The 26,533-nt window shown below is 39.9% G+C and overlaps 1 protein-coding gene across 1 annotated transcript in view; it reads left to right on the top strand.

The window, feature by feature from the left end:
- Positions 1-26,533, top strand: part of ctnnbl1 (catenin, beta like 1) — a 60,699-nt gene that overhangs the window by 12,341 nt on the left and 21,825 nt on the right. Inside the window, exons 11-13 of the mRNA XM_030733751.1 lie at positions 6,190-6,371; positions 16,311-16,408; positions 19,004-19,084. Coding sequence (XP_030589611.1) covers positions 6,190-6,371; positions 16,311-16,408; positions 19,004-19,084 — 361 coding nt within the window. The remainder of the gene's footprint in view (positions 1-6,189; positions 6,372-16,310; positions 16,409-19,003; positions 19,085-26,533) is intronic.

Genomic DNA, 26,533 nt, shown 5'->3' with positions numbered 1-26,533 from the left:
TAGCCTCTCTTATAACAAAATTAGCCCCCTTTGGTCACGTTGTAGGAATTTTGGCGTAAAAAAAGTTCATCTTCTCCCTGCACAATCTTTTTAGGTGGGAGATGTCTGAAAATGAACACTTTTCAACATATTTCAACAACCACATTTTAAGTTTTAAGCCTGCTGACAGCGATACAATCCAAACCAAATGACGTGTCGTGTGCATCTTCCATCTCATCATACTTCGAGAGTTTGTGCTTACAATTAGTTTGAAAGTGTTCTTTCTGTGAAGAGGGCTATGTGCTATTTAGTGATGCTACCAAAATGTTGTCCAAACTTATAACTATAATAGCCAGTGTAGCCTCCACACTTCTCAAGTGGGGGAAAAAGGCAGAAGAAAAGTGTGGTGGATACAAAAACTTTGCAAAAAAGAAACAAGCAAAACAAAACAGAAAAAGTTAAAAACCACAAAGATGCCAGTTTGCAGTGGATCACACTGGGTTAAGATCATAGACAACTTCCACATTATTACCTATGCTGAGGGGGTTATGTGTTTGGTAGCATTTGCGTAGCATATCATGTTACTTTGGACCTCTGACCTCTTATTTAAGGTCAAATAAGTTCAAACTTTCATAAAGATGTCTTATCTTGTCCAATATCTTTAAAACTCTGCCTAAAATTCTGCTGCCTTTGTATTGACAAGAGTTAGGAAATGATACTGGTATATGGGCATGTAAATGTGTGTCAGTGTTAGATTGAAACCACGTAAGCATAGAAAAAAAAGTGCTTGTGAGAATGGGTGAATGAAGGGCCTCCTTCAAGTTGACCCCAAGATGTGTTGCATTTTTAAAGAAAGTGTTGTCAAGAGAAAGAGAATGAGCTGCCTATTAGATAGAAATTCAATTCGATTCAGTTCAGTTGTATTTATATAGCGCCAAATCACAAACAGTCTCCTCAAGGCAGTTAATGTACTGTAGGATAATATAATATAATAACCAAGTTATTTATGTCCAGTTATTTCCAAATCAATACCTATTATCCATTACCTACTCCTGCATAATGTTTCTGTAATCAAAGTAAACATCTGTCATGCTGCCCTTATCTGATTTTTGCTGCACTGCAAACTTCTTAAAGTACATTTTAACAAGAACAAAGAAAGCAAAATTAATATATATAAAATACAATACTATTCTCTTAAAAGTAAATACTGCCCAGAGAGTGAGCTGCCTTGCTCTCTTGGAGTGCTTCGTGTTATAAATTACTAGAGGTCCAGAGGAAATACTCGTTGTGTGTGAATCAGGCTTCAGTAAGTACCTTTAGTAGATAAGTTACTGCAGTTTTGTTTTTGTTGTTGTTGTTTTTTTATTATCTAATAGATTACTGTTTTTAACCTACATTGTGGCCAAGTCCAGGTCATTTTAGAACAGATCAGGCAAGTAGTTTAAAGTAGTACACAGCAGAAAAAAAAAAGTCAGTGTGTACAGTTATGAAGTTCTTCTGAGGCTGCAATGATGGACTTTTATCTGGAAGAGTGGGGTTTGAATCTCATGTGAATCCAGAGGGGCTGCTTGTTGGCCAGGCTCGGAAAACAGAATTTATTTTACCACAGTTTTAAGTAAACAATACAAAGGTTTTTATTAGTAGCACTCAGCAAATTTGCTTTTATTATAGGAATATAACCAAAATCCAGCCAGTCGACAAAAACTGAGTCAAGTCCCGTATTGCAAAGAGACACATTGTTACTGGTGAGTTGTGCTCATTTGTGCAGTCGCAAGGAGGTTGTGGTCCTATTTTTACTCTAGTGTGACTGAGCCATAAAGAAGAGTTATCAGTCCTGTTCAGTTCAAATGGGGCACTCAATTTATAATCAGACTGGTTTAGTGCTTTGCCATAAAAAAAAAATTGATGTGGGGTGAATTACTGCAAATGCAGTAATTGCTATATAAGAACTAGTCTGAATGGTTTAAATTCAGTGACGCTACTTGCTGTTTACCTGGCAGCATTTTAGTTTCATCTGCATTAAAGCTACTGTACATGAACACATTTGTCACAGTATTAAACGCGTATGACCAGCATCACTTCTACAAATCCAGAAACAGAACTGCATGGTGTATGAACTTTGTTCTCAGTGTAGTAACACACAAAAGTACTCAAAGTGGAATTTTAAATGAGCAATAACTGCTTTAGTGATATAAAAATAAACATTAATAGAAAACTGCTTAGTGTTAAACCCAGTACGGAAATCTCTTGATATAGAACATGGCTTTCCTAGGCCAGCTTTCCTTTTGTGTGTCTACTCTATTGCCCGGTTTTTCTGCCAGTCCAATCAATCAGCGGCTGGTGGAGTGCAGCGCCGCAGAGATGTGACCTTAAAGACTCATAAAGACGTATTTCACGTCTTTATGAAACCTTCACAGCTTCTGCATTATTGCGCTGATAATCACATCGCTGGACACGAACATTTAATGTTTCGATCAATATCTCATTATAGGAATGCAAAACTCCTTTTCAGTTACATTATCCACCAGGGGAAGAGAGAAAGAAAAAGACACGAAAGGAGAAGGCGCAGTAATTACAACATATAACAGAGTAAAATAGAACTTTGGGAATGTTGTAAATGTCTTTTTTTTAAAGAAAGAAACAAGGTTTGTGACTTTTAACTTATGAGCACTTCTTTGTACAGTATGAACTTTATTTGAAGCCAACTACATACATGAAAATGTCCAAATCCTGCTGCAGCTCTCTTAAATACAGGAATTTTCTTCATCTATTTATTACCTCCCCAACAACATGTGGATGTCATACTTTATCATGCATTAGATATGCACCTCTCAGTAATCACATTTCTGTTCTTTTGTTCACTTTATTTATATGCAGCAGAGAGATTAGCCTGTTGCTGTGCAGTAATTAGGTTTAAATGACTTAAACACCTAACTTTACATAACTTGGACATAATTGTTGTTGTATTCATTGTTAGCAATTCTGACTGCCTACAGAACCTTCTGAGTGAAACGCATACAGCCCAAGATGACTAATCACATGTATCTATGCCGTATCAATGATTTTTAAATACAGTTATGCACTGCACATGTATGTGGTTCTGTTTGCCACATTATAACATTTTTACACATTGCAGTGAAATGTGACAGCAGCTGTTTGAGCCTATATGGTACAGAAGTTAAATTATACAAGCCTAAAACTGACTTGTGCTCTTCCTTCTTTACTGTTGGCTTTGAGCAGAGAAGCTCCACCCATCTGCTCTTCAGACCTTCTGTTTGTGATGGGCCTAATGGAAAGTTAGAAGAGGAGCTGAAGCTGCTTGTTGCAAATGTACCAAGGTCCAGCATAAGATAATTAAGAATTATAACCTCGGCCACCAATCGGAGGAGAGAGGGTATGTTTTGGTATCTATTGCAGCATAGGATTGGCACATGCAAACTTTGGGGTGGGGGTGGTATTTGCTCTACTGAGTGCACTTCTAGGTTTGAACTGTGAATCATGCAAAGCTCGTCCAGTGGAGTTTAAAAATAAAGAGAAGCAAAGCATCACAATAGGTCCACTTTTAAATACCAGGTCAGCCATATTTTCTTCATATTTTTGATACACACATAGCCAACACTTTGAACAAAACAGCATCATAACCAGAAAAAAGAAAACATCACACAGAATGTAGGGTTTTTTGACCTTTTGAGCTACAAAATAACTAGGATAAACAGAGTATGGAAAAAAACTATGATAACCTCATCTACTCACATCCATCAAAAACTCAATTTCAGACCTCTTCAGCATTGTACAACATAAAAGATTGACAAGTGTCTTGATGATTGATTAAAAAGGAACACTTTTTAAAATCCTTGGACCCACTGTCAGACCTGTCCTGGGTTCCTCCTGGTTCACGACAATGCCGGCATTATGTGGCCAGAGTATGCAGGTGGTTCCTGCAGGATGAAGGAATTGATACCACTGCCTGGCCCACATGCTCGCCTGACCTAAATCCAATAGAACACCTCTGGGACATTATGTTTCGGTCCATCTGACGCCGTCAGGTGTCCAGGAGCTCAGTGATGCCCTCGTCCAGATCTGGGAGGAGATCCCCCAGGACACCATCCGTTGTCTCATTATGAGCATGCCCCAACATTGTCAGGCATGAATACAAGCACGTGGGGGTCATACAAACTGCTGAGTTCCATTTTGACTTGGTGCAATGACGTTTGGGTAACATAGACTGGGCTGCAGCATCATTTTTCTACTTTAATTTTTGGAGTTTCTGTAGGTTGATAATTTTCATTTCCATCAAATAATGTGGCATCCTTTCATTTCTAACACATTGCCCAGTCCATATCAGTGTAGATATCCAGCATGATTTTTTTTTTTTCCCCATTGAGATCTGATGTGTTTTCAAAGTGGTCATTTTATTTTGTTGAGCAGTGTATTTGTTAGACTGCAACTGAATCTGAGCTGTATCAGAGGTGTTTTTTTTTTTTTTTTTAATATAAATACACACAGTAAGACTGTATAAATCAGCATTTATAAAAGTTTTTGAATTCAGTTTGGTTTCCTTTCCAGTGGGATTTAGCCATTTTCTGATCTAAGTATTGTTCTCAGTGTTTTGGGATTTACTCAGGTTAATGAACTCTTTTCCAGTTTTTTTTTTTTTTTTTGTGAATGATTTAGTCTAATCTAGAATCTGACTGAAATCAAAAACATACTGCTGCTGTCATGCTTGTATCCACTAGATACGACCTACAACCCATTTTTTTATGTGACAGCAGCGTAGTTCATGACACCAGGACTTTGAGTTAAGTCACCTGTCTGCGAGCTGAATTGGCTTCCCTTCAGAAGGTTCCCTTCTGAAAGTACACTGCATATCACTCCCCCTTGCCCTTCACTGCCGTCCATCATATATAATGTGTCTGTCTGCAGAACCAGACACAACTGCCTGAAATATGTGTCCCTCCTGTGAGATAAACACTGTCATCTGTCATTGGTAGGAATGGAGGAAGTGACAGTTTGATAGACAGCTACATTTCCTACAAGAGGTGTGTAGAGAAGGAAACTGCAGAGCCTCCTTATTACTACAATATGTTGATGATGAAAAACAGATGAAGATTCATATCATCATGTTTACTCTTATTTCTAAATTAATGAAAGCATTTTTAATAGTTATGGGATTACTTTGAGTTTTCCTGCACTACACTGGGTCGACGGCACTTACTGACATAGAACTAACTAAATGAAATGAGTGGAGAATATAGGCAACAATTCATTATTGCTTAGCAAGCTTGCACATTCCTGAATGCCCTGGATGTCTTGTACTTTATTCTGTGAGAGTTGTTGTACAAGCTGTACAAATCAGCTCTGTAAAACTCTGCACTTACATCAAATAACAAGATGGTGTATGTTTGTAAGATATGATTTTTAGTGTATTAAATGCTAATAAAAGACTTGATAAAGCAAACCTGTTACTTAAACCAAACCTTGGCTTTGGAGAGATGTAATCGAAGGATGTGACGGCCATATCGATTCTTGAAGAGAGAATATTTTATGCTAGGCCCTGTTAAACTGTCAATTTCACCTATTGCTTCCACAAAGGAAGTTTGTTTTAACAGTGACCTGCAGGAAGATTCTGAGGCAGTTGTTTGAGGCAATTTTCTGAATGGCTACAGAAGTTTAAAGAGGCCACGCAAAAGTGCCAAGTATGTGTCATTAAATCGGCAAGCCTCATGCTGAGGATAATGGTAAAGAAAATATTCTTTTATTTGGATCTGGAGCAATTGTACATTTGTTTATATTCAAGAGAAAATTCAAAAAGCCAGAAGGGCTGAAATCACTTCTACATGGCACTTGATAACAAATGCGTTTGCACAAGTGGTTCTTGTATTCAGTCCATTGTTCATTTTAAATGCTTCAAACTTCCAGTACCACGAGTGTCAAATACCTTGTTGTTCTGGACCTATTATTCTGGTAATAACTTAAAGCTCTGTTCCATTTTAATCTATGTCGTGTTTGATTCAGTCACTGCAGCAACAAAAATATATTGTTTTTCTGGTAGATGAGAGCATGCACCTCAAGGATGAGATTGCATGTAAAAATAACTACATAAAAATGGCATGTAGTAACTAGATATCTATCCATGTGCAGATACCTTTCAGGGCACATTCGAATACCCTGCTCTTCAGATAGATCGATTGTTTCTTCTTTTTGCTGCAGAGAAAAGAAGATGTCCCGAACCAGCGCTCTGAAGGTCCTGGACCATGGGATGATTGGACCAGAGGGAGCAGATAACTGTCATAAATTTGTAGACATCCTGGGTTTGCGAACCATCTTCCCACTTTTCATGAAAACCCCCAAGAAGATGAAGAAAACTGGTGCTTCAGAGAGGGAGCATGAAGGTCAGTTACTAATTACAGCTTGGCAGCATGATTCCCTCCAAAGGTTGGGGTCAGCTGTAAGTGAGTGACCCTGTTTTGCCCTCTTATAGTAGTGTGACACATTGGTTCAAGCAGTGAAAATGATTAATCATTGCACCATTTCTGGATTACGTAACATTTAGGGGACAAAATATTGACAGCACTGAATTGTTTTTGGCTTTGTTTTCTCTGAGACATTATCAATACACTGGCGCCAGTATATTGATATTTTTATTTATTAAAAAAAAAAAGCACTCTAAAAAGATTCCTCCATCATCTGTCCCTGCTTCATGACTCCTCATGGTGGCACTTTTCAAATGAATGCAGAGCGGTGGGGGTCAGAGAGCTAAATACCTGACTAGATGCACTAAATTAATGCAAACAAACATACTTTTTTTTTCAGGCTTTTTTGTTGCACAGATATTGTGACATATCATTATTTTCATTGTTTTGGAGAGTATTGAGCATCACAGAATTGCTGTGTTGTGATTCCAGGTTTTAAACAGGCACTGAGACTAAATTATAAAACACCGTAGCTTTGATAAACTCAGCTGTTATAAGTTCTTCTTGCATAACTAGACAAATTGTGATGCATTTTTCACTCTGCCCATACTAGAAAAGACATCTTCCTCTTTAAAGCTTTGTGCGAGTAGCTATGCCGTAGCACCGTGTAGGACAGATTTCATGTTTAAGGGTATGATAACATTTCAGTAGGGTTCATGCTGACAGTGCTCATTTACAACAAGTCATTTGCAAGGCAGAAACATAGAAAACCTTTTGAAACATTCTCACTCAGAAATAGAGCTTCAAAGCTGGTAATTTGTTGGCATTGCTGTTTAGATTCCATGTAAAATATTATAAAAGCCTTATAATGTGAATTTGATCAAGGTCATGATGACCAAACATGGTGGGCCTACCTTTTTTTTTTTTCTCTTCTTTTTTTTTTTTAAAACAGCCTTCAACTTTAATAATTTGTCAAATTCAAATCTTTACATTGCTGACTGTGCTAATTGGAATGATTACACTAATCAAGATGAGGCCACTTTGACTCTGCTCCTGTTTTCTAGTTTTCTGCAACGTGTGGTCACACTCGTTTCCTGCAGGCACACTCAGCCCTAATCTGCTCATGTATCACGGTTTGCTGCCTCTTCGGCCTGTCAGTTTACACTATCAATCCAATCTTGATTGATTTTCCTGCCTGCGCTCTCGAACCTCTCTTGTCTCTGAGTGAGAGATAGGAAGTGCAAACGAGAGACAGACAGACAGAGAGAGACATAGGGCCATGTCATACACGACAAGAGAATAAAAATGGAGAGGAGACTGAAAGAAGAGGTAGAAAGCTTGTCCATCTCTCGGCCCTTTGTTTGATTATCAACGTCCAAGACATGAAATGCTTCCTCTCTTTCTGTCCGTATTAATTAGGTTTCATATGTCAGTTAGGCCTTCCGAGCTCTGCAGAGAAGAACAAATTGTCTTCCATTGTGTCCCGTTTTCACCCAGGGACTCAATAAATTAACCTTTGACCCACTTGAGCAGCAGCACCAAGATAAAAAAGAACCCCCCTCTGTATGTTGAAGCCCCTGCAAGGGCAGACACACTCTAACAAGACTGATGTGGAAATCCATCATGAAGGTTTTCCCAACCCATGAATTTTGATCAGTGTGATCTACACCTGTTTACATTTCACAACCTGGGCTGTATTTGGAGATCAACAGTTTGATTATGTATGGAATAATTATTAAAAAGGTCAAGATCAGCATCTGTATTTGTTGAAACATTGTGCTGAGTAATGATGTTTTTAGGACAGATTGAAGTAAGCAGGTGGAGTTTATTGCCTATGCACTAAATGCATTTCTTAAATGTCTAGAATTTCAACTTTTGTAAACCTTTACTACAAAAATGTCCAGAAACATTCAGTTTTTGGATTTAGACAGCTAAGATATTTTTTCCCACCTACAAAACACCAAAACAAATTTCTGGACTGTGTGTCCTTTTAAATGACCGTAAGTGGGTGGCTGTGTCTCAGAAGGTGGTGCAAGTCATCCACTAAGGTCAGTGGTTTGATCCCTGGCTCCTTCAGTCTCTCATGCATCGACTGAGCACTTTATAACCATCACTCCAAAGGCATAAACTAAAGCACTGTGTGAGTGTGTGTGTTTGTGTGAATGAGTAAATGTGGCTTGTAGTAAAAAGTTTTTCAAAGGTCTTTTAGAGTGGAAAAACACTGTCTAAGTGCTAGTCAATTTACCATTTAACCATTTCTTAAACAAAACTGTTTCATCCAAAGCTACAAAGAGGACAGTTCACTTGGGCAAATTTCTATATTTCAGATTTTGTTTTGTGTGTTTTAACAGTTCAAGAAATCTATTAATGATAATGAGCTAGGAAAAAATTACACCAGCAAGACCAAAGTACTGTACACATTTGTAGTCCCTCCCATGGATGTCAGATATAAGCAGCAGACTCGTGCAGTTTATTTATTTACCCCCAAACCTCTGCTCTGCTACTGGAGAGCGGTACAAACATCAAACTGAAAATGATTTGCTGTATGCCCATCTTTACCTGACATATTTTACCTGAGCAAACAAAAGCAACTGCAACAGATAAACAGTACCAGTCATGGGTGTATATAACAAACTAAATGTCAAGTACTTACATCATTTTCCAATATGTTTTGTACATTCACCAGATGACAGGACATCGACCCGTTTCTCTTTTTCACTCCTTTCTGTAATTTTCCTCATAATGCTTTGATCCTTTGGCTCTTACCCAGCATGCTGGCATGTGGCTGGCTCTAAGCTGTGGACAGCTTTAGCTTTAGCAGGTCACTTACTAATCTGAAGTTGGTGGTTTGATCCCTTCTTCTCCAGTGTGTTTGCCAAAGTATCCTTTGGCAAAGTATCTGGGAGTTCAGTATCTTGGGCAAGATACTGATTCATTCGTGGGATTGTGAATGGTAGATAGAAAGCACTTAGGCATAGAAGAAAGGGCTTGTATTAATGGGCATGAATAGGTGAATGAGGCATGCTGTAAAAAGTGGAGTAGAAAAGCACTAGAACCAGAGAACCAGTCCATTTACCATCTGCCTTTCTCACTGGGCATGTTCATCTGGGTGGAGGTAATTTAAGTGTCTGGTTTTTGTTACTAACATTTTCGTGGTGTTTACTTTGGTGAACCTTGAGACTTGTGTGCATGACTGTTTGTCTGGTCACTGTTTTTTGATAGGTGCATCTCTACTTTTCTTTTAAACACAAACATAATCACTGGGAGAAAAAAAATCCTCAAAACAACTCCAAAGAATCAATAAAACCATCTTGGTTTTATATTTAGTCAATTATTTCTGTTGTTGTGCTCTGTGACTACAAATGGGGCCTGTGCACGTTTCCCAGTCATGTCTCTATTGATTCGTCAAACAGCAATAGGTATAATGAGATGCCTGTCACAATATAAGACATACTGAGTGAACCCTCCTCCTCTGTAAGGCTTCTAATTGAATATGCTATGACTTAAGTGGTTCTCTCAAATAACATAATAGCAGTGTAGATGAATGAACTATCATGTGCTTCAAACAAAAGTAATTAGGAGGTATGCACCTCGCTGTCCTTCTATCCAAAGTCCAAGTCCCTCCATTGCTCTCTCTCTATCATAAACCTTTTTGTGAAGATTCATCCCCATGAAATCCTCTGTGAAATTAGCACAGCCCAAATGACCAGGGATTGCCAGACCAAGTTAGCACATAATTAATAGACACATTGTAAGTGGCTAGAAAAAAACTGAAGAGACGGGGGAAAAAAAGAAAAAAGAAAATGCAAACAGCAAATTACATTTCTCTGCTCATGAGTATTCTTGTCTCGACACTACCATTCACCTTGTTTTAGGGTCTCGGTTTATTGGTGTATGTACTCTGTCATTACCAGTGAAATGAGATTGTATGATGGAAATTGGTGGCAGCCGGTTGTTATATTTAGGTGGCTAATGATGCGAGCGAGTGCGAGCGGGAACAGAAGTAAACAACTAATTTACATGGCGAGGCACAATAGTCCTAGCTCTTTCTACGGCTCCAACTCGTAAAAGTGTTTTTGTGTGCATGTGTGTGTTTGTTTGTCGCAGAGAGAGGGAACAGAGGTCTTTGAGCATGATACATTTTGAATGCCACACAAACACCTTCTAGTGCTGCGAATGCCCGTATCACGACCCTTATTTTCTAATGACTGCGCTACTATAGGTAATGAGTGAGCCATGCTGCCAGAAAGAGACCTGTATTAGAAAAACTGTCATATTTTATGGCTCTGCAGGTCTGTGGGATATACACAGTGTAGGAATAAAAGATGGACTAGGCCATTTGATGGAAACAGCATGCCTTTATGAAAGCGACTCCTCTCCTCTTCTTCCTCCTCAATGAAAGATTTCATTACAAAGAAGAAACATCAAACTCTATCTTATTACTTTATCACAAGCATCTCTTCTCTGATATTAACAAATGGGATTTTTTTTAATACATAGTAAAATATATGACATTAGATAAGTGACTATAATAGAAAAAACTTGGTTATCTGGATATTGAGATGAAACTTATGTATTTCAGGCAAAAGCACAGAATCAAATAGAATTCTCCTTTATTCATCCTTCTCCCAGCACAGATGTCTTTGGCACAGATTGTTATCAGTAACATTTTACAAGTTTGATTGCAAACTGTGTTGTCAGGCTCATGCTGTGTAATCCTCTTATTAGTGTATTTCAGAGGGAGAGATTTGCTGCTAGATCTTTGTGTAAAGACATATCTAATTAACATCTTCTTCATATTTGGTCTTTTCTCTGTGGGGAATCATATTTTATCTCTGTAAACTTTAATGAAATGTACTGTGGTCTATTTACATGTACTATATATGAAATATTTATTTCAATGCACTTAATATTCTGTTCAGGAAATGACTTGCACCACATTTGGGTGAAATGTATTACTTAGTAGCAGCAAGTTAAAAAAAATTCAGACCTTATTCAAGCCAGCCATTTGTGATGTACCATGGGTTTGGTACATCAAGTGGAACAAATATGTCATTTATTGCACATTTCAAAATAATGTTTAATGAAAACTATGACTTTTCATATGCAGATGTTGAAGTTGTTATATCTGTCTGTCAAAAATAGATTAAAGTACAGGTTAAAGGGATTTGGCAGGTGGGAGAACCCTATTATCTGGTGTAGCACTGCAGCGTGGGGGAAAAAAAATCTCTTAGATATAAGACATATAAAAATTTATATTGTAAGCTCCAGTAGGTTTGTTTTCTTTGCATACAGGCTGTGACTGGCTGGCCTGTGCCGTCACTGCTGCTCTAAGGTTTACTGCGCTTTGTGTATTAAATGGAATTCAACTAGATTTTAGCAGACAGATGACCTTAAATCTAAACTGATGTCTGCTACTCTTGATGTAACCTAACATTTACCAAGACCACTCAAAGCTTGCCTTGTAGCAGTCCAACATTACTGTAAAGTTCACCACAATACTACACACTAGCCAGTTCAGCCTGCACTGAAGTGTATTTTCATGACCTCAAGGTTCAAGTCAGAGGTCAAGTAAATGGTAAATGAACTGGTTCGTATATAGCGCTTTTTCTATTTTGTGCTTTACAACATGTCTTCATTCACCTATTTACACACATTCATACGAGCACTTTTACTTCTAAGTGCTGTTATCTAATGTGCACATTCAACTGAACAACTCGGGGTTCAGTATCCTGGTTCTTACTTAGCCATTTCAAGTCACTAAGGCTCATGTGCAACCCATTAAAATCTACAGAGACCTGGTAAATTACATGTATCAGAACTGCTTCCAGGAGATTTGTGCCACCTAAAGATTCTGCTGCCAGGAGGCTGAAGGGCAGCACTGGTGGCTGACAGTATTTTTCCCTCCCTGCTCATCTTCTGTTGTTCTAGCCAGAACCCTCAGCTAGATACTGAAGTTCTGTGGTGACAACTTTATTGACATCTGCAGCATGACTGCATCACAGCCATGACCAAAAATGTGTTGAGGGTATAAGTGGGCTGTGGGATGACATTATTTTCTTAGCACTGAGGAAGGATCTTCATACCATCAGCTGGAAGCTACATCAAGTTGCAACACACAAAAACAACTTCTGGACAGTTTTTTGTATTAAACTGCCTATTAGATTTGATTATTCATTAACCGAAGGTGCTGGAATGCTGTTCTGGATTGTTCTGGTCCACTTTAACGCCTGATTAAAGGCAATAAAAAGTTATTTCATGCATTACGCTGCACCCCTAAAATTCTATTACCTGGTGGAGCTATCAGAATGCATATTCCCATCACAGTCAGACATTAAATGGTCTTTAACCCGGCAGCTCTTTGTGGCTGTTGGTAAAATTGTCTGGAGAATACAGAGTGAGCAGATGTCATATGTCCTGCCTGGCACACACTCCACCAAGGCCACGCCCTTATCTAAACCAAATAAGTAATGCCATTAGTGAATTATCTCTTGCTGTTTGCTACATACGAGAAAGGACAACACTAGATAATGTCCCAGACCAGATTTCCTCCTGGATTTCATCTGAGATAGTGATTATACTGGTGGATGTAGACTAGGCCTGTATATTCTTTGTACACAAGCACTGTCCTTCATTCGGTGATCTATACTGTATGCTGTGTCACAAAATCTGAAAATCTTATAAAACATCTGAAGATACAGGTCTTCCATAAGACCTTTTCTCTGCAGGAGCTTCTAAGAACTCAAGATTACTTAGATTTTTACAACACAAGCATAGATTAACTTTGATTCCTTTCTTTTGTCATTTCTACCCACTAATACACCTCTGCTCCTAAGAAGGTACTCAGATTTCTGTTTGTATACTCATCTGAGGAACCGTGAAGATTCTGCTAATTAAAGAGACGATGGCTTCAGCTGTGACAAAAATAAGACAGCAGCCTTCATTCAAACATTCAGCACCGCAAATTTCCATCCTTATAGTTCCTAAATTATCAGACGGTGTACCCACCTGCAGGTATTGGAACCTGGCCTATTCTGAGTTTTCTAGGGGCAACGTGTGGGTTATTTCTTAAACTAAGCAAAGCTAATGATTGCAAATAGATCACACAAATGAAACCAAAATTCAGTCCTGCTCTTTCAGGTAGAGCAGCTTCGGTACCTCCTGGCAGTCTCTCCTGTGGTGCTGAGAGGCTGATTGCTCTCCCCAGGGCACACTTAGTCCAGACCCAAACTGTCTATCATTTAGGTACCACCTATCTGTTCTTCTGCCATTCAGAACTACACAGCACTGCCTTCAGCTGTCAATCAACAAATGAATCCAGGCCCCTCAGGGTTATTTGCATGTTAACTTAGTGTTATGGATCCCCTGGGGCAAAGCAGATGCAAATGGTGAATGATTGATGGTGGATGTAGTTGCACTTGGATATGCATGGTATAATGTGAGTGCAAATATTTCTAGGACTAGTTGACAGGGACCTTGTTCACTGGTGTGAAGTAGTTTAAGTTCACAGGAGGGTTTCAATTTTGCTTTTTGGAAGTGCAAACCCCAACAGCAGTCTCTTTTTCTTGGCAATGATGCAGCAGTTGATGGTGAGATACCACAGACTACATGGTTGCTTGACATTTATAGCAGCACTGTACATCGAACTAGTGTTGTCATCTTTTGTGGCTTTTTGATAGATTTTGTTGTGGATTCCACTCTTTTTTCCCCTTGTTATTACAGTCATTATTCAAGTGTAAAGCAAAACATTTAAATGAGGTATTGATTGCACACTTTTCTAAAGACAGATGAGGAAGCTTATTTTTACTCAGCTTTGCCCTTTATCTGGTACCCACAATGTAATCCCGCTTCCACCCCTTCACAAATCTCAAAGGAGCAGTCTCTGCTTAGTTTTAAACTCTTTGGAGAGAACATTCCGCAGCCAGCGATCAATAGCCTCCCCGGCAGGGCGTGGAGGTGGTGACATCAATTACCACTTGGATCAAGTTGATAAAGTGGTGTCCTTTTGGAAATGGCATTTAGCCTCCTTGTCTTTGTGTACAGGAAATACGGCTGTCTACATTAAAATAAGGGCTCTTTGGACTGAACCTTCCTGATGTGCAGCCAGAGCAGATACCTGTGATACCAGTAAATCAGTCAGTCTAACACTTCATTTACTTTTTCCCTTCTTATGATGTACCATAAAGATGTAAAGTATTTGAATAGAAATACTGGGGTGTTAAAATTTGAAGTGCGGTTAATTAACCCTTTCAATTGATGAAAACAATAAGGCATCTTTGAAGGAATGACGGGTTGGTTTCCAGGTCATTTGGTGAATTTTAGGGTTTTTCACCTTGCATTGGGTTATGTGAAAAACCCGAGTGGCTCCAAGAACTTATTAAAAGGCTTTTTTTTTTTTTTCCTGCCAATGTTGTACGAGTTTTGATCATTTTATCTCTGCACGTGTTCATCCTACAGGTTTGAAAGGCATGTGAAATGTGATGTCCTATACTTGACAAATCAGAGTTTAACAGTTTGAATCTGATTATAATAACCATGGTGGGGTTAGTTTCATATTTGCTATATATCTCAAACCTGATTAAGCCATGCCTATATCTTTTATTGTAAAAGCTGTTTATTTTTTTATTCATGAATATTTGGTTGCTTAGAGGCATAATTAAGACATATAGCCACAGCTTCAGGGACTTTGATTATATCAAGAATATGGAGCAAATTAATAGAAATTTGATGTAAAACATTGGAGGGATTTAGTTTGATAGAACAGTAATAGACGAGAACAGAAGTTTTGAAAATAAGCAAATCTTTGGCTCTCAGATTCAGCAATAAGAACCATTTATTTCAGTTTTTGCTGGCATACATTTCCCCTGGCTTGCCTTCCTAAAACACTGTACCTCCACTTTATTATGCGTTGTATGTCAGTGCATTGTCAGGCTTGTTTTTCTGCTCATATTATTAATATTGATGTATATTTGTATCCTCTGAAAGAATTACAGCTGGCAGGTGTTAGAGCCTTTAGTGTTCTCAGCCTTCACGTCTTGTGAGTAGAGAGCGTGCGGGTCATAGGGGATTGCACAAAGGGAGCTGACAGCAAATACGACCCCTTTTAAAAAGTAGAAATGGGATTGATTCCTGCACTCTTGTTGCTTAGCAACTGCAAATCCTCGTTGAGAGAGAATATTGACCTCTTGTTGATAAAGTCCAATTACATTTTTTTCCCTCCACTCTGTATATCCAGAGATTTTACAATGTCATATTCTCTTCCCCCCTTGTGTGTACACTGTATTTTCCATTCAATATCAAGGAGAAATACTATACTATTATTGTTGCCTTTTGGTGTCGCTTGTGACTAAGAAGGTCTTTGAATGAAATAACATGTCTTGCGTAGCATGAATTTGGTTAACAAGGGCACTCAATGTGTCTAACTAGTGTTTGTTGCTAATTCAGCCAATTAACATGTTTCTAGACCTCCTGCTTGCTAAATGGCCCCAGAGCTGCCACAGACAAATTTCTATCACCCCAATAAATGTAATTCAGCCACAGCCAAAACCGTTCAGCATGTTCCAGCGTGCCCTAAAATGAAAATTGATTTCTAAATTTCATTAACATTTTTCCCTCTTCTCATTCTGTGCACTCTCTGTAAGAGTATCCATGCTTAGCTGGCTGCGTGCTGTAATTGCAAATTATCAAGTGCTAATCGATTTGTCCTTTCTGTGGTTGTGGGTGTGAATGAGCTTTGCGGTAATCAGTTTTTTTAAGAGTTTGGGACTGTTTTAACTGTAACTGTGGTGAAAGACCATCCACCTGTTGGGTTTTCAGCGTACTGTGAACCCCTATGATGTCTTAAGTGTTATGCAGGAAATATTTGAGAGAGATTTTTTCCTGGTGAAGAGTTTCTCTTCTCACTTTACTTTTCCTCAGAACACGTCTGCTCCATCATCGCCTCCATGCTGAGAAATCTCAAGTCCCAACAGAGAAGTAGGCTCCTCAGCAAGTTCACGGAGAACGACTGTGAGAAGGTCTGCATCATCTTCTTGCTGGTTTCTTCATTCTTCTTCTTGTCCTCTGATTTTCTCCTTTTTGCATCTCTTCTTTTTGGTTGGCAGCAGATTGCTTCATTAGACTGAAGTGCTGCGTGTCTTCATTTTGTTTTGTTTTTTTAATTCAGAGCAGGTGTTGTATTTAAAATGCCCTGAAAATATATTTTCTAAAATGTCTTTGTGTTCGGGGCAATTGGAATGCACTGATCAAATATTAGGAGTAGATAATGGTCCAGTCCTGACTCAAAGTGCTGGATTGGGTATCGGTGACAGCAGGCTGCCGCCAATAAATCACCAATTCTTTACTACTGCACACGATTGAGCAGGAGGAACTGGTCTGCAGTACTTTAATTTATACCAACACAGGTTTTCTTCATATGTTTTCAAGAGTCTTTCACTGCAAGTTTTAGTCAAGAGAGTCAACTTGACCAAAAAGCTCAGGCAGCAAAGCTTTCCATATTGTAGTCAATCTCTCTCATTTACTCTTGTTATTCTGAACAAAGTCCTTCTGGACTTATATAATGTCTCTAGAATGAAAATAACGTCTAGCATCTAAATGACAGCAGCATGCAGTGTCCCTACCCTAAGTTGACATGAGACTAGTGCAAAAATATTGGATGAATAAATAATTTTTTTTTAATCTTTCATTTTCTTTATCCCAGTACAGTTTCAGTTTATTATTTTACTAATTAATACTAATTCAATAAATTTATATTCTTGTATGTATTTATATTTTTATATTCATTTATTTATTTTGCAAAATTAGCAAACCAAACCAAGTTCTGCTTTTTAAGTTTTTAAGTTCTAAGTTTAAGTTAAGTTGCCTTATACATTAAAAAAATCCTTCAGATTGAGGAATACATCTTATTGAATACTTAAACATTGCTATCAGTACTTGGTATCTGCACACATCTGAAGTCATTTTTATCGGAACTGGAAAAAGATGATCAGTGTGTCTCTGCTGGACACTAGTAGTTGTGTATTTCTCTGTGCTCCATGGCGTACTGGTTTACACATTCTCTTTACATGTAGATGATCGTTAATTCTGGACTATGAGGCGACACAAACCCAACCTCATGGGGTCGCAAGTTAGTGTACTCCTAGTGCCGGCCCCAAGCCCAGATAACTGGGAGGGTTGCATCAGGAGGGCATCTGCCATAAAATCTGTGCCAAAGTAAACATGCAAATCCATTCACTGTGGAGACCGCTTGTGAATAAGGGAGCAGCTAAAAGAAACTTTATTAGTCGTGAAATTTACAGGACAGTTGGGCCACTTGGTCTTTACCAAGCATCGTCCTAAAATCTGTTTTTTATTCAGACTAGTCTTTAGTTTAACTTTATGTTGGCTGCACCAAGCAAACTTAAGCCTGTTCTTAACTTTCACAAAACAAAAGGAAATGCAAGTTCACTGACATTTAAATAAGTAAAGGTATGAGAGACAGTACAAAAACACTGCTCGCCTAGCAGTTTAACTTTGTCGCAAGAAATAGAACATATATAAATAAATATATAAATACTTGTTCTTTGAAAGACTTCATGCAAAACAAAGAAAGGTATCTCTTCCAAAAAAAAAAAACAAACAAACAAAAAAAAAAAAAGGCCTTATCAAACTGGTGGAAATACCAGAGCAAAAAATGTTAGTATACAGGGAAACTAATAAAGCAAAAATGTGAATATAAGGTGAAAGCCTGACTATTGAGTGCATTCATACTAGGGCTTTGATTCATCTTCTTCATGCTGGTCTTGTTTTCTTAACATACTTACATTACAAGACCTTTTAGCTTCTAAACACATTGGATTTGGGAACACCTTTACCTGAATCAAATCACCAGCATTTTTATCAGTCTCCAGTAGTTCTGTTTTTACCAGTTGCCATTTCTAGGACTTTACATAGCAGGTTAAATACAGTGAGGTCATCGAGCCACTCTGTACCTGTGTATACCGTCTGCAATATGTTGCGGAATATAAGAAAGTAATTATGATGTCAAACCTGACAGCTCGACTGCCCCCCCCCCCCCCCCCCCCCCCCCAAACACACACACACACACACACCTTAACTTCTGACATGTGCCCAAATGTGTCATATTCGGTCTGTGGCTCAAGGCCATTTTAATAGCATGCATGTCTGTCATACAAATCAAATGTTGATGTCTTTCTTGCTACTAAGCCAGTCTAGAGTCTCATTTCAGTCAGACTTCAAGGTTTGTATTCAGTGTCTGGTAATATGTTAACGCAATAAAGGAAACTTATGTTTTCTTCTTTTTGTTTGCCATTTGATAGGTTCCTCTCTGCAAAAGATCTGTAGCTGTATTAATTGATTAATTACATGTCATACTGACATATAAAAAGAAGTATGAAATGGCAAATGTATTCTTCTGTTACTGTGATTATTATTTGGGAGGGGGTTTATTTATCCCAGTTAGAATTTGTCCATATATGCCCTCAGAACATCATCCTGCTCTTGCTCTGCTTTGTGCTGTCCCTTTTTATGTTTCTTTTTTCCACTTTGATTTCTTGTATGCTGCATCTCTCACTTTTTTTTTTCTGTCTGCCTCTATTTCATTCCCTTTCCAGGTTGATCGACTGATGGAGTTGCATTTTAAGTACCTCGAGGCTGTTCAACAGGCCGACAAAAGGATTGAAGGAGAGAAACATGTAAGCATCTCTCCTTTTTTTTTTTTTTCTTTTACCCTCTCATTCTGTCCCCTACACTCCATCTTTGTTGTCTTTTTTCATGCACTGCCTTCATATTATGAAGCTTTTTGGATTGATGGTGGTGATTTCAACTATGCATTCATGTTACCAGTATTACATTATTGACCACAAATGAAAAGCCATGAAGAAATTGTGAGTCATCAAGACATTATCAGTAGTAGTGCGCCACAGGCTTTTTGTTTTGTTTTTGTAGTACAACTCAATTCCAAAAAAGCTGGTCTGTTGTGTAAAATATAAATAAAAATAGAATGCAAATCTCATAATCCCATATTTTACTCACAATGGAACATAGACAACATATTGAATGTTTAAACTGAAGACATGTACCATTTAAAAAACAAAAATAGGATCATTTTGAATTTGATGGTGGCAACATGTCTCAGAAAAGTTGGGAGAGGGCCATCCCGCCTTCTTTTAACAGTATGTAAATGTCTGAGAACTGAGGAGACTGGTGGTTGGACTATTGGGAGATAGTCCCAATGGTTCCCATTCTTGTCTGATATAGGATTATAGCTGCTCCACAGTCCTGGGTCGTCTTTGCCGTATTTTTTGTTTCATGATGTGTTAAAAGTTTCCAATTGGTGAAAGGTCTGGACTATAGGCACCCACACTCTTTACTATTCTGATGGAATACCTGCAGTATGTGGTTTAGTATTGTCTTGCTGAAATGGATGGACTTTGCCCTATCCTGGATTTGGAGTCATCCAAATTAAGTTAAAATTTTGCACTTTGAACACTGAACACATGGTGACTTAACAGTAAAAGCTAGTCAAGCCCAAATTCATTTCTTAACTTATCCATTTGATTTTCATTTTGACCATAGTTTGCATAATTAAAATCACCCTTTATCATTTTTAAACTAGCAGTCTAGAAAAAAACTCATCATAAAAAAAATGAGAAATAGGATTCATAAAATTGTGCGACTCCATAGTCTTGCTGGGAGACTTCAACGCTCATGTGGGCAATGACAGTGAGACCTGGAGGGGTGTGATTGGGAGGAACGGCCTGCCCGATCTGAACCCGAATGGTGTTTTGTTTTTGGACTTCTGTGCAAACACCATGTTCGAACATAAGGATGTCCATAAGTGCACATGGCACCAGGACACCCTAGGTCGCAGGTCGATGATCGATTTTTTAATCGTATCATCAGATCTGCGGCCGTGTTCTGGACACTCGGGTGAAGAGAGGAGCTGAGCTGTCAACTCATCACCATCTGGTGGTGAGTTGGATCAGGTGGCGGGGGAAGATGCTGGACAGACCTGGCGCACCTAAACGTATTGTGAGGGTGCGCTGGGAACGCCTGGCAGAAGCCCCAGTCGGGGAGATCTTCAACTCCCACCTCCGGCAGAACTTCGACAGCATTCCGAGGGAGGCTGAGGACATTGAGTCCGAATGGACCATGTTCCGCACCTCCATTGTTGAGGTTGCTGCTCAGAGCTGTGGCTGCAAGGTGGTTGGTGCCTGTCGTGGTGGTAATCCCCGAACCAGATGGTGGTCACCGGAGGTGAAGGGAGCCATCAAGCTGAAGAAAGAGTCCTATCGGGCTTGGTTAGCCTGTGGGACTCCGGAGGCAGCTGACAGGTATCGGCAGGCCAAGCGGAATGCAGCTCGGGCAGTGGCCGAAGCAAAAACTTGGGTGTGGGAGGAGTTCGGTGAGACTATGGAAAAAGACTTTCGGACGGCATTGAAGCGATTCTGGCAAACCGTCAGGCGACTCAGGAGGGGAAAGCAGTGCTCCACTCACACGGTCTATAGTGCAGGTGGGGTGCTGCTGACTTCAACTGAGGCTATACTCAAGCGGTGGAAGGTATAAAGCGCCTTGAGGCGACAGTTTGTTGTGATTTGGCGCTATATAAATAAAATTGAATTGAATTATACTTCGAGGACCTCCTGAATCCCACTGACACACCTTCTGTAGTGGAAGCAGAGTCTGGGGACGTGGGAGATGACTTGAACATCACTGAGTCACTGAGGTCACTGAGGCAGTTAAACAACTCCTTGGTGGCAGGGCCCCTGGGGTGGATGAGATTCGCCCTGAATTCCTGAAGGCTCTGGATGTTGTAGGGCTGTCTTGGTTGACAGACCGGGGTGGTGGTCCCCATCTTTAAGAAGGGAGACCGGAGGGTATGCTCCAAATTTCGGGGGATCACACTCCTCAGCCTTCCCGGAAAGGTCTATGCCAGGGTGCTGGAAAGGAGGGTCCGTCCGTAAGTCGAACCTCGGATTCAGGAGGAACAATGCAGTTTTCGTCCTGGTCGCGGAACGCTGGACCAGCTCTTTATCCTCTCAAGGATATTCGTGTGTGCGTGGGAGTTTGCCCAACCAGTCTACATGTGCTTTGTGGACTTGGAGAAGGCATTCAACCGTGTCCCTCGGGGTATCCTTTGGGAGGTCCTGCGGGAGTATGGGGTGTCTGGCCTGTTGTTGCGGGCCATTCAATCTCTGTACAACCGCAGTAAGAGCTTGGTCCGTATAGCCGGTAATAAGTCGGATTCGTTTCCTGTGGGTGTTGGACTCCGTCAGGGCTGCCCTTTGTCACCGATTCTGTTCATAATTTTTATGGACAGAATTTCTAGGCGTAGCCAGGTGGCGGAAGGCTTCTTCCTTGGTGGCCTCAGAGTTTCATCTCTGCTCTTTGCAGATGATGCGGTCCTGTTGGCTTCATCAGGGGGTGGCCTCCAGCTCGCAGTGGAACGGTTCGCAGCCGAGTGTGAAGTGGCCGGCATGAGAATCAGCACCTCTAAGTCTGAGGCCATGGTCCTCAGCCGGAAAAGGGTGGAGTGCCCTCTCCGGCTCAGGAACGAGTGGAGGAGTTCAAGTCTCTCGGGGTCTTGTTCACGAGTGATGGGAGAAGGGAGCGGGAGATCGACAGACAGATCGGGGCTGCTTCTGCAGTGATGCGGACGCTGCACCGGTCTGTCGTGGTGAAGAGGGAGCTTAGTGTAAAAGCGAAGCTCTCGATTTACTGGTCGATCTACGTTCCTACCCTCACCTATGGTCACGAGCTTTGGGTAGTGACCGAAAGAATAAGATCGCAAATACAAGCGGCAGAAATGAGTTTCCTTCGAAGGGTGGCTGGCCGCTCCCTTAGAGATAAGGTGAGGAGTGCTGCCATCCGGGAGGGGCTCAGAGTAGAGCCGCTGCTCCTCCACATCGAAAGGAGCCAGTTGAGGTGGCTCGGGCATCTGATTAGGATATCTCCTGGCTGCCTCTTGGGTGAGGTGTTCCGGGCATGTCCCACCAGGAGGAGGCCCCGTGGTAGACAGATACAGTAGATACAGAGACCTTTGGGAATATTTACTAAAGATTTTAAACACTTTTTATAAGTTCTGAACAAACTAATTTAGTTTAATATTTTTAAAAAGTCCATCCATCCATTTATTTTCTTAACAATTTTTCAAATTCAGGGACACAGGGGTGCTAGAGCCTATCCCAGCTGTCATATAGCAAGAGGCAGGTACACTCTGGACAGGTGGCCTGTTCAGATTATCAAAATATGGGGAGAGGAACTGGAAATGTATTGTCAATTACAGCTCATTTTTTCCGGTGGTTTATTTGTGGTGTTGTGTTGACACCCTTTCAATGGACACATACAAAAGGATTGTCAGATTGAAACATTTAGAGAGAGTAAGAGAGAGAAGTTAAGAGACACATTTGAGAGTTACTTCAACAGAGTCAGCACCAGGTCATCACAACAACACAAGATACACTATCCATTAGAATTGTCCACAGACAAGAAAAACTGTGGACTGCAGCACAGTATTATCAGACTTTTATGGTTTTGTATTGTCCACCAGCTAAATCACACTGCAATATAGATGTTCAGATTTGAGCCACATTTCCTGTTTGAAAGGATTGGTGTTTGTGATCAAAAATGCAGTCTCTTTTTGGTAGATAAGATGTGCAGTTCCACACTGTGTCACATCCAAAGCCATGAGACCTAAAATACAATCAAAATCCTGCTGATAACAATATGACAGTTTACAGAGGAATGGAAAGTTTGATAGCTGTGTGAAAGAGCCCCATTGAGCTGTCTATGTGTGTATATGTCAGCGCATTGAGCTGTGGGCTAGACAGAACGATAGAGGGATACAGATAGAAGATAAGTGACCAAACAGAGGATAATGGCTTGAACAGAGCGAGAAAGAGCATCCTAACTTCGAAAAGGTTGGAAGATAAAAGAAGACATAGTGATACTTTAAATATCTCAACACCTATATAGTCAAAATAAGAGGAGCTGGTGTCATAAAAAGAGGGAAATGCAAGGCGAAAGAGAGAGGGAGTTTGAATGAAAGAGGGAATGACAAGGGGAACGGGGGTGTGGCTGGAGACAGATAAGTGTGAGATTCCTATCTAAAGATGACAGAAGATTAATTTCTCAGACAGGTATCTTGGTGGGATTGCCAAGAAAAGGCCAGACAGTTTGACATTTTCTCTCCGTCTCTTTCTCTTTTTCCCTTCTCTTCTCCTGTCTCCCTCTGTCGCTCTCTCACCTCTTCCTCTGGGATGGTGGAAGTATGACTTTGCGATAACATGGTGATAAGAAACCATGTCCATGTGTGCAGCTATCTTTGAAGCCACATGGTTAGCTTTACTAGTTCAGACTTCATACTGTGAGCCAGGCATGCGTCAAGCAAAAAGTGGAAAAAAAACAAAACAATTTGTGGCATTGCAACAGTCTTCTTTTTGTTTTACACTGAAAAAGAAACTTAATTAAAAATAATTAAAACAAAATATCTAAGCTGGCTTATTTCACGTATGCAATTTAGAGGTGAAACAATGAGTTTATTATAGAAAACAGCATCTTTAAGTTTTAGAAATTCAAAGCAAGCTATTTGGGGGGAAAAAATTACAGTGTGACCATTTGTTTTTTTTTAAAAAAACATTTGTTTTTACAGACTATAAAAATGATAGATTGATAAAACAGTTGTCAGAAGATTAAGTGCCTGAAGTAGTAATTAGTTTAACCTAAGGGATGATTCACAATTATCAACATTTTCCAAAGCATATGCTTTTTCAGACCCTCCCCCCAAAAAAAGCGTGTCGATATTTTTTTGATCGACACAATATTGATCTTTTTTCATGGTATTTAATTTCACCTGGTTCTTTGGTATTGTAATGTAATAGGAAGTATTAATGACCACGGAACCCCACAAGGGACATGGGAGGAAAAAATAAAGAGATGTACTTTTGCGAGATCTCGCAAAACTTTTTAATTTTAGGCCATGCGCGTCCGTGTTAATCTTCATATGGCAGCGTCCACGAGGACGTTGAAAGGATCGGCGAGAGATTGCCAGCAAAAGTTGCCTTTAATTTATAATTTAGCGATTACTGTTGGCCATAACTGCACCGACATCAGGGCTTCACTCGATCGCCACAAACACACACAGCGCTGCCTCGTCCCCCTTCTCCTCTCAGCCACTCAGTTCATAAACAACAGTGATGGAGGACACATACCTATTCATCTATATCATATAGATATATAACAGGTCAAGCTGAGTGTGTTTGTATGTGAGAGCTCACAAAAGTTTTATGAGATCTCGCAAAAGTGCATCTGTCATTTTTTTCCCCCATTTTTTTTTTCTCCCATGTCCCTTGCGGGGTTCTGTGAAAAACCACATCCTGGTGTTGAAAAATTCTGTAGATCTTGGTATCAAATATACTCTTTCCTTTCTGCTAAAACATTGTATTGTTGCACTAATAAAAATCATCCATCCATTGCCTTCCAATTATTATTTTCATGGCGGGCTGGTGCCTATCCTGGCTAGAGCCTAGCCCATCTGTCGCAGGGCGAGAGGCAATTGTAATTAACAGATATACCTATAAGGATTTATAGGTTGCAATAAACTGATTTGAATTTTAATGTTAATGTTTTAATGTTGTGTACTGCACTGCATGTATGCAAAATGTACATGCCGCCACACTGTACACAGTGGCAGTGGAGCAATTTGTCATCTGAATAGCCGATCTTGTGCCAAAAAAGTGTTTTCCAGTATTTGCCCAAAAAGTTGTTGCTGGTATTTATATTGTTGTAAATGACTTGTTGACCTATAATCTGTCAAGCGTATCTCAAACATAATCTCTTATGAATAATATCAATTAATTTTGAGTCATAAAGAACATTTCTGTCACATGGTAGAAGCTGCAGTCAGTTTCTGGGAAAGTGACTTTCATATTGTAGCGGTTCTGTTAAAGTTAGATGCCGTTTTGTGCAGATGGTCTGTGATTTCCCACTGTTTTGTTGGTACTTGAACGTGTGTGCACACGAGGGGGAGGGAGAGTGAGAGCAAGAGTCCCGTTTTGTTGTTATTTTTGGCGTGGTTGTGGCCCAGGGCAACCATTTCATTGTTAATAAAAGGTCATCTTTTGCTGGCAATCTCTCGCGATCTTCTTTAACATCTTAACAGATGCTACAATATATTCTTTATTAATGAGGGTAAAAACAAGTAATTTCTTCATTTTATATATAAGCCCTTCATAAATTCTGTGCACCAGTATAGTTACCGATATAAGCAAAGCTAAAACATTTTTAAAAAAAATAGGAAATCCCTTTTTGACACAACACCGGAAACCTAAAAACTCTGCTGTTGCCTTGTTTTGTCTACATACAGCACTCGTGCTGCGTTCCTTCATGTGCTGTGGCGTCGCCCGGACCTCTCTTCGGCACTGAGGAGAACAGAACACCCCCCCCGGACCTCGAGTCGTCCTTTAGCGGCTTCTAGCAGTTTTTGAGACAGCCAACAGCGAGTTTTGTTACACAAAAGTTGGCAACAGTGCTGGCCACCGATCACCAGATTACGCACAAATATACGGGCCAGCATAGATGAAAACATGCCAAGAACATGTAGAATTAATGTACATACCTTCTGAATAAAATCCAGCATAGTTTTCTGCGGTTTACTGCGCACTTCTTGTTGAATTTATCTCCGGTTGACTGCTTTCCACACCTGCTGCGCCGCACTCACAGCTTGTTCCTGTCTAATATTGTCAGTAGAGTCATTTTGTGAATCAATGATGACCTATTTTAGAGAATTCAATGAGGCCTTTGAACTGATCTGCCAGACCGGGCGCCATATCACTGCAGACCACGCAATAGTGCAGTGGTGTGGATGCCTCGGCCATTGGCGGTCAGGGGGCAGCGCTCAAATTACATAAACCGACCGACATTTTCTAAGTATTTGAAAAGCGTGTGTGTTAACCCCTTGCCCCCTGTCATATGCTTTGTACCCTTTGGAAAATGTTGATAATTGTGAATCTTCCCTAAACTTGTTTTATGACCGTCAAACAGCTGCCTGTGTATGCAGTGTAAAAAGACAAAACTGGTAAACACAAGGACCTACAAGACGCAGTCCTCAGGAGCTGTGGTTGTAAAGGGTGGCCATAAAAACT

This window comes from Archocentrus centrarchus, chromosome 7, assembly GCF_007364275.1.
Source record: "Archocentrus centrarchus isolate MPI-CPG fArcCen1 chromosome 7, fArcCen1, whole genome shotgun sequence".
NCBI classification, from domain to species: Eukaryota; Metazoa; Chordata; class Actinopteri; order Cichliformes; family Cichlidae; genus Archocentrus; species Archocentrus centrarchus.
This window is presented reverse-complemented; position numbering and strand designations above follow the sequence as displayed.